Source organism: Mus pahari, chromosome 1 (genome assembly GCF_900095145.1).
Source record: "Mus pahari chromosome 1, PAHARI_EIJ_v1.1, whole genome shotgun sequence".
NCBI classification, from domain to species: Eukaryota; Metazoa; Chordata; class Mammalia; order Rodentia; family Muridae; genus Mus; species Mus pahari.
Window position 1 is genome coordinate 133,267,410 of NC_034590.1, and position 9,625 is coordinate 133,277,034.

Below are 9,625 nucleotides of genomic sequence, written 5' to 3' on the forward strand. Positions count from 1 at the left end.
TGTGTGTGTGTGTGTGTGTGTGTGTGTCTGTGTGTGTGTATGTGTGTGTGTCTGTGTGTGTGTCTGTGTGTGTGTCTGTGTGTCTGTGTGTTCTGGTCTTGCACTTATAAAGACACCAGTCTTACAAAGGGAAGTAAACTCTAAGGATCTTACCTAGTCTGATTCACATACCAAGGACCACACCTTCTAAACCTCATTCTCAAATCAACTATCTGCCCTCTTAGTACCTCACAACAGGCATTAAACTTCAAAACATAACCCTTAGTTATGGAGACTGAGATACATAAGGAAATTGGTTCCAGATAAATGAAGGAGCTGAGAGTTAAATTCACAATATGGCTTCAGAAGTCATCTCGTGATTACTAAGAAAATACTTATTTGAAGCATATGAAAAACTGTATGGGCTAAGGAAGAAACTTTTATCCCATTGGGAGATGATGGCCAAAGAAACTTTGGAGAAACCAAAACCAAGCTTTAAAATAGGAAGATTTCAGTTTGACACAGGTAGTATGGAAGCTGGGTTGCAAAAAGGAGGGTTATTCTAGACAGAGTCGAACACAGAAAACATGGAGGCACAAAAGGGCCTGGTGTGTGAGGGAATCATAGGAAATGTATCAGAGTGTTCCTCAGCTCATGTCTATATCATGGTGTGAGCGAGTCATAGTCAGTCTATTCCATGTGTCAGAGAAATGACATTGGAAACAAAAATATTAGAAAGAATGTCATGTCTTGAATTCCTCCTAAAAGACATTTGGACCATACAGTCAATGGCTGCCGAAGAACTACCCATGATCCAAGAACAAAGCAGTAGGTCATGTGGAGGAAACACTAGAATAGGGAGAGAAACAAGAAGCGTCAATAACATTTCATTCAAGAGGCAAGGGAGATATGGGAGAACAGCAGTAGACATGAGTATGAATGAATATTCCTGGGAAACATGGTTGGGCGTGGCTGGGTGTGAGTGTTTAAATACACTGATAGTTGGGAAAGTTCGAGCCAGCCAGAAGATAGTGGGAAACAATGAAATCGCATCCTTAGCAGAATTAATTTTGCCCTCCTTTACTAACCCGTGACAGCCCCCAGGGATAACTGGCATTCTAAGTCCTAGAGATGTGAACATTCTAGAAGTGGGGTTACCTTAGTCTCCATCTTCAGTTTAACCCTTAACATCTCTTCTCTTATGCCTGTCATCCTAAACCTTCAGAGAGGCTACACCTAGATAGTTAAGATATTAATTACTGCATGACCTCTCTCTAACCCTAAGAGCATCCAGTGAGCCCTGAAATCTTCTCTGGGTAGAGACCTGACATTCTTTTTTATTTTTTTATTATTATTATTTTCTTTATTTACATTTCAAATGCTATCCCGAAAGTTTCCTATACTCCTCCCCCCCAACTCTGCTCCCCTACCCACCCACTCCCACTACTTGGCCCAGGCCTTGCCTTGTGCTGGGTCATATAAAGTTTGCAAGACCAAGGGGCCTCTATTCCCAGTGATGGCCAGATTAGGCCATCTTCTGCTACATATGCAGCTAGAGACACAAACTCAGGGGGTACTGGTTAGTTCATATTGTTGTTCCACCTACAGGGTTGCAGCCTCCTTCAGAGACCTGACATTCTAAACTGGCCCCAAATATTAGAAACTATCTGGATCAGCTGGATTGGATGATGGCTTAGGCATATTAGACCATTACAAGTGACTGTCTCCTCCTTTGAGAGATTAACCCAGTGGAATCTGGCAATTATCTAGATAGGAAACCACCCTTTAGGAAAGCTGATGCACCTTGAAGACCTACAAAAGGAATGGGAGGATATATTGGTAAGATAATACACATTCAAGAGCCCCTCCCCCATGCTATTGCTTATAGATCACTGTTAAGCCTGTCTAATTTCTGGGTTCTAACTCAAAAGGAATGACTTTTCCCTCCATTCTTCTATCTCTTTTGATACAAGCCAAGATCCTAAGCACACTTGCCGTGACACACAAGATGTCCTCACTCTCTGGAGACACTCATTCCAACCTACTCTAATACATTTGCTTGCTGATCCCCATTGCGGAGTCTGCCAGCTTTCTTGGACCCTAATTCAAAAGGCGCCACGATCGCTTCTTTCCCAGCTCCCAGGAGCTGCTGAGATTTATAGGTGGACTATTCTGTTTCTCCCAAGCTCAGTAAAATAAAATAAAATAAAATATAAAAATTCTTGAGCTTCCTTTAGAATCCAATGTTTTAATTTACTTTATCATTGAGACTGAGAAGCCCACAAAATAAAACCATGATTCCGGGGCTACAAACTTTCTATGAGTGGCTACTATCATAGCGTATCCACAAGCCCAGTACATTCAATGCTAGCTAAAATCAGTATGTACTAATAAAAAAGTAGTCATGCCTCTTGAATTAATAACCAAATTTTTGCCACAAAAACACATTGTGTGTGTATGAGAGAGAGAGAGAGAGAGAGAGAGAGAGAGAGAGAGAGAGAGAGAGAGGATTGCTGCATGTGTGTGTGAGTTTATACACCTGTGTGTGTGTACACCTGTGTAAGTATTGCATGCAAGTATATGGGAGCATGCTCTTATGTGTGCTCAAAAGGGCCTAGAAGAGTTTGTGTCTTCCTTCATCAGCTCCCATTGTATTGCTTGAGGCAGGGTCTCTCCCTGAACTGGAAATCTACTCTTAGGGTTAATCTCGTTGATCAGCACACTCCCAGGATTTGCCTGTCTTTGCCTCTGACCCTAATGCTGGGGTTATAGATGTGTGTGGCCATGCCACATTTTTAAGTGGATACTGGGGATTTGAACTCGGGAAAACACTCTTACAAACTGAACCATCTCTCCAATCCCTACCATGAACATTGTGGATGGAGAAATCGGTTCTCAAGACCTCAGGAAGTCACAGGATACTCCTGCGATACTTGCGCACGCATGTGTCATTTTATGAAACCCATGTTCCTACCCCAGCCACCTCATAGGGGATGGTTACATCCAATCTCTCTCTACAGGACTAGGACAATATTCTGAGTTTGTGAGCTTGGCAGGAAAGTGGATCTTCCCCCCTCCCAAGCAGGAGGAAGGAATGACTCAGAGCCAGAGATGTATAATTCAAACTGAGACCTTCAGCAAAGCAAGATTGTAAAGCAGTGTCAGTCAGATGAAGTAGGACTTCCTCATCCTGCCAATTTGGGGAACTAAAGAACCCTTTGCTAGGTCTACTGAGCCTTTCTCTTCATGTTCATAGTCTATCTTTTCTTTGAGGTCCAGATCAACAATTGCTTCCTTTACAAAGATTTTCCTACCACTGGGTAGATGCTGCCTCCGTTTTTACTGGTATGTGCTGCCTACATGCATTTATAGACATGGCTTTGGGGTCCAGAGGTTAGACATAACACTATGTTCCCAAGCCGTCACCCAATCCAGTTGACTTGATCCTAAATAGCTGCCCATTCTGTCCACACCTATTGCTTCCATGGAAAACAATAGCTGCTGGTGTGTACTGGCCCTGGACAACCTGTGTGGAATTATTCTACATAGTTCACAATTATAAAATAACTTACTACTACCTACTACCTTATGAGGTAAGAATAAGAATGAGAATAAAGAGAAAACCTAGAAATTAAAACACTGAGTTGACGAGAATCATATAGAAGCAGGTGACAAAGGCACGTCTTAAGAATTCATGAGCACTCGTCTGCAGCTAACCTACTGTAGTGATCTCCAACCTCCCCCCTTAGCCTATCCACACTCCCATGCATTGTTTATCTGCAAGAGTTGTTGTCCAACTCTACACAGCTTCCACCAACCTGCAGTGTATTATATTAAACAGTGGTATCCTTCCCCTCGACTTCTGGGTTCTAATTGCCTTTGCCTTTTGCCCTTTCTAGTATCCTGGGAGAGTTTCCCAGGCTATTTTCTTCATCTAAAAGATTCTTACCTGTTCTGAATCTAACCTGTTGACAGATCTCTATTCGCCCTGCAGATCATCATTTAAATATCACAATGTGTTCAACTGGAGAAATCCTTCCCTCTATACTCAGACCAGGTGGGTTCTAACAGGTCACAGTGGGTCCGGTTAATGTTTCACTAGATTACAGCCCTCTCGAAGGCCATTTCCACTCTTCATTCTGAATCCAGTTTTTGGTTCAAGATTTCATTCTTTTATTACCATAAGTTTGGTTTCTTGGCTAAAATGTAATTTTTAAAAATTATACGGGGTGTGTGTGTGTGTGTGTGTGTGTGTGTGTGTGTGTGTGTGTGTGGTGTGTCATGCACATGCACAAAATGGGTGTAGGTGCCCTTGAAAACCAGAAGAGGGGATTGGGTCCTCTAGAATTAGAGATATGAATGGTTGTGACCAGCTGTGTGGGTGTTTAGAGGCCTCAGATTTGAGAATAGCAGCCAGGCTCTTAACCCCTAAATTGTTTGTTTTAAATCTGGGGTCTGTTCCCTAGGGAAGCAGACTGTTATGGGAAATAGAATGTGGTCATTGGTCCACATTTCAAAAGCTAGATATACATACCCCCAGATCTGTGGATGCATGATCTCTCTAACCAGCTTCTTCACTGGAGTAGAAGGCACACTGTGAAGATTCAGAAGTTTTGACAAAAATCTTCTAGTGACCTAGCAACTAAGGGCCCGAAGATCTTTCCCAGGTCCAGCTTTGTGTCATGATACACAAATGGCTGACATGACCATGAAAAAATGCAGAGCCGAGGCCCAGCAACAGGACCTCTTGCCCAGGTTTGCCCAGGTCTCAGCTTCATTCTCTGTCAATCACTGAGCCTCACATACAGAAAGATGCAAAGATGCCAGGACAGGCAAGAGGCTCCGGGTTTGCTAGGGGTATTGGAAAGGAGTCGGGTAGAATGATCACAGTGTGATCTAAGTATCAACTAAGTGCAGGCATGTTCACACCGCAGCTCACTCTGCATCGGATTTAAATCTGATTCTATAAAGGAAGAAGCTGAGGCTTGGTACAAAAGTAACATTTATTTCCAGATGTAATTATCATCTTGGAAGTTTCTAGTTCTTTCTGACCTCTGGCTGGCTGGTTCAACTCCTCTCCAAGCTGACTGATTCAATCTCTCTTTCAGCTTCTCACTGAATTGCTCTGCTTGGCATCAAACTAACTCTGGTAATTTGTTCTAATCTTCTGGCTTTTCTTATTCTCAGGCTTCAAATGCCTCTGGTGACCTGCACTGAACTGCATGAACTCTCGAAGAAACTCAGATCCACTGCACTGCACTCACTGCCCTGACTCCCAACTGACTGACCTCTCTCTCTGCACTGTTCTTAAATAGCTTCTCTTTCCTGTACTGTTCTCTTGTGACTTGGGCGTATCCTATCTTTGACTCTTGTTAAATCTTACTCTGATTCATCGCTTAGTCTGCCCTTCAACTAGATGTCACTTTCAACCATGGCTGTTTCCTTCTACAAACTAATTTTACCTTAAAGGTGTGTACTAAGGGCATGTTTTTTTTTTCTAGTCAGAAGGATTAAAGGTGTATGGTGTGTCTACATTCCAGCTAAATCACATAGACCTGGGTGTTTGGATGTGATCCATTGCCAAACCATGTTGCTTGATTAAAATTCCTCTACAGCTTGCAAGAGGTTCATGTCTCATTCACAGTCTCAAAGCATGTAACAAGTGAACACTGCCACCCAGGGTTTCATTTCTATACAGAATTTGCTTCTGCCAGCCAGGACACTCCATCCAAACAGGCCTCTCTACTCACTCTGGGTTCTCTGTAAGTCTACACTGAAAGTTCCAATCTTGATGAATCTTCAGAGTCAACTTGACCCTGATGTACGTGGAAAGAACTAGGTAACAGTAATATTTGAGTACACTGTGTTTCAAGATTAATGAAACATTTGAAAATGAATTATTCATTTTGGAGTCCTTATTTTTTTTTAAAAAAAGCTACATGCTGCTTGAGTGTAAAACTTAACTCTGAATTCTAAATAATACCAAAATGTTGGCTACAGAGGGAATTTTTACATTGTTTTGCTTTTTTAATGTATTAACTCATTTTTTAATGTGCAGCACTTGAATGAATTAAACATAGTCATTACCATTCTTTAATCCTAAATCCTGAAATGAGGGGTTAGATTTAGAAAAAAGACAAGAAAAACTGTCCCTTCCCTGAGATTTTTCTCCAGACCTAGGTCTGAAGTGAGGTGAGATTTAGACATTTCACACAAGGGATTCACAAGGACCTTTCAGAATGTGATTCGCACACTGCCTGTCCTGTGTCTTCAGAGCTGCCTTTAAGACCCCTGCCCAAGGCTTATGCATTGGAGTTCTCTGAGGATGCTGCCCAGGAGCCAGGATTTTCACAAATGCTTCTAGATACTCCCAAACCATCCCTGTCTATGTCCTGGCACTAGCTTTAAGGAGCTCAGTAAAATCCAGAGGCAACTAGTGATCCCAAGTATGCACTGACTCACTTCCAGGATATACTAGTTTTCACGGACCTTAAAGAGTTTAAATAAATATGAAAATAGCCAGTTTATCTTAGCAACCCCAAATGTCAAGCATGCCCTATTTTAACACGAGGGAAATCAAATACTGAAATGCATACCTCATCTTCTCCCTAAGCCCAGGGAAGGGGTATCTTACTTGTTTTACACTCCGAAGGAGAGCAATCGCTAACAATCCAATGGGGGTTTTCATCTGTATATGTTGACTAGCTCACCTCTGTGGCCAATTCCTGGTTAATTTTGTCTCGTGTGGGAAGGGCACACTCTGCAAGTCTCAGCGCTCTCCCAGAGGAATAGGCTCTCTGACTCAACCACTAATTGCATGTTCAGGACACACTTGTTTTTCAGTATAAACTCAAGGAATGATTGATTTTCTGATAACTTACTTCCTTTTCTTACTTATTTCCATCATGCCCCTTCCCCAATATACTGTTGCTTATTAGAATTGAGGGAATGGGAGATTAATTCCAAAAAGAAAGCTGTGAGCTAAAAAAGCTTCTATGGCCAAACTAGCATCTCCTCTCTGCCACCAGCCTTTCAGTGTCTGCATTTGGTTTCTTGGGACTTACACAGGGAGGAGGTCACTGAAGCTGAGGATCACTACCCGAAGCGTGGAATGGATATGTACGCAGGTCTCCAGGTTTACTGAAGTCTCTGCAGTAGGTGAGCTCTGAGAATGTTATATCACCTTGGAAACGCAGCATCCTGCTTCCCAATGTACCAACACCACCAACAGCAAAAAATCAAGTCCCACAAGAAAACAAGATTGGGAGCCTGTGTGGTGGCTCAGCATGTAAAGGTTGCTTGTCATCAAGCCTGAGGACCTGGGTTCAGTCCCTGAAATCCACAGGGATTAAGGAGAGAACCAACAGAGAGAACACTTTGCTCTCTGACCACACACGCTACTTTGAGTATGTACGTACACACACACACACACACACACACACACACACACACACACACACACACACACACACACTTTTTTAAAAAATCTTTAAGAATATCAGGTTTGGTTACTCCCAAATCTAAGTCATAATTCAGTACTGTCAATGACAGCATCTTCAACTTGGCAGAGCACAAACTGGTATACTTTGAGAAACAATTAAAAACCCCATTCTTCCCCCAAATGAAATGAGTTCACTTATCAAACTGGCCAGGGTGTTACTAATGTACACCGTTATCTGTGTGGACAAAGAAGTATCAGGTATCATAGGACACTTGTGGAAATATAATTGTAGGGGGAGGGTATAAAATCTGTAATCATAAAAGGCATTTTGAACCTTAAAATGAAACCGCTTGTTTTGATTCAAATGGCTGTGTGTGTGTGTGAGAGAGAGAAAGAGAGAGAGAGAGAGAGAGAGAGAGAGAGAGAGAGAGAGAGGCAGAGACAGAAAGAGAAACAGATTTTCCAGTTCTGTTCCTTCCAACATTAAACTTGTGTAGCATGTAGTGTTAATGCATTGTTTGATGAATGAGCCTGCGAATGAAACCAGATGTTTTTGCTTATTCTACCTGATAAATTCAGCAGCCAACACTGACCAAATGATCCCCACCCCACCCTGGTCAGCTCTGTCGCAAGAAATTCAACCACCTTTTCTAGGGATTCCAACAGTGCGGTGTGCGTACTGTTCCAGGCTTCTGGGATGTCATTCCGCCCTAGCCAGGTTATAAACCTAGTGACCAGGCAGTCTGCCTTCCCTAGAAGCCAAACGCTAAAGTTCAACTCTGGAGCCACCGTGCTCGCCCTACAGGAGCGAACCCCGAACGCGCGGTGCCTCGCCAGGGTCCCTCCACCTGTCCGCGGTGCGCGGGACCCGGTGCCCACTCACTTTGCCGCTGTCGCTCACGCCGAGGAGGTGATCGCGAAGCACCTCCATGGGGCAGGTCCAGGTGGAGTGGACGAAAGTCCCTCGGAAGACGAGCGCCAGCGGCGGCGTCCGAGCCGCACACATGGCTGCAGCGGGGCAGTGCGAGTTCACTGGCCAAGGAGGGCGCACCGGGCGGGCGCAGAGCGGTCCCTGTGGCTGCGGAGCGGGAGCTGCTGGCTCTTGGGACTCGTCCTGCCCCCGCTTCCCCAGGCGATCGCCTGCCCCCTGCAGGCCGCGCCCAGGGGCTGGCTCCCTGCCTCCTGGATGCCAATAGGATTTTTCTCCTCTGAGTTGGCTCCAGCTCCCTTGGGGTGTGGTTTTCCTCACCACCCCTACGTTGGTTTTGGATGTGTTAACTCCTTGAGTTATCGAAATCAAGCCACTCTGACTTGCTTTCGTTGTACACCTACACTGTCTTCTCTGAGCCTTCTATACTCCTAGGGACGTTCATCCCCTCAACTTGAGCACCAGATTCTGAACTTGCACAAACGTGGCGACAGGTGAAAGGTCACTTGGAGCTGTACACCTTGTGGCCAGTTTCCTTTTCCGAGTCTAAGGGATGCATACTATGTGCTCATTATTTGCTGGGGTTCTGGAAGCTTGACTTATGTGGAACTTTACAGGGATCTCCAGCACCAAGGGTTAATCTAGATTTCAAAGTCCATCTCTTCCACTGAGGTCAGATTTTTAGTCCTTTTGCCCACCCACATACAATACCAAGACTAACTTGTCTTGTCTCTGAGGTAAATAATTTGATTTATTCAGTTGTACAAGAGGAGAAAATGAAGTTCCCAGCAGCTGAAATACAAGGGTAGGAATCTAGAGACCATCTGCAAGCTACCAACCAGTCTGAGGTCTTCCGTTCCTTTCATGAAATCAGAACCTGGGCCGAGTCACTGCAAAACCTGTCCGGGTTCCCTCCCCACACAACAGGCTCCAGCTCCTAGAGTTAGGTCCTACAGGCAGGACTCTCTGGTTACCTTCAAAGTGTGGGTTCCAGGTTTCCTCTGCTGCTCCCCACAGCAATGGGCTTCCTCTGAATCTAAACGGGGCAGCCTCTCTTCATTGCTTTGCAATGCAATGACTGTCCCTGCCCAAGAGCTAGCTTCCTCCTACTCAAAAGTTCCCACTTCAGGAATCCATCCTTCTCCTGATACTTCACTGGTCATATCCATCCTTAAGAATGTCATTGGCGCACGCCTTTAATCCCAGCACTTGGGAGGCAGAGGCAGGCGGATTTCTGAGTTCGAGGCCAGCCTGGTCTACAAAGTGAGTTCCAGGAC

General features: G+C 44.3%; 1 protein-coding gene across 2 annotated transcripts in view; it reads right to left on the minus strand.

Annotated features, from left to right (window-relative positions):
* Gda (guanine deaminase) overlaps window positions 1-8,619 on the minus strand; it is a 78,502-nt gene extending 69,883 nt beyond the window's left edge. Inside the window, exon 1 of one of the 2 annotated variants that reach the window (XM_021202289.2) lies at window positions 8,304-8,619. In XM_021202289.2, coding sequence (XP_021057948.1) covers window positions 8,304-8,426 — 123 coding nt within the window. In that variant the 5' untranslated portion in view covers window positions 8,427-8,619. The remainder of the gene's footprint in view (window positions 1-8,303) is intronic. The other variant, XM_029545716.1, reaches the window with a different exon arrangement.
* Between the last annotated feature and the right edge of the window lie 1,006 nt (window positions 8,620-9,625).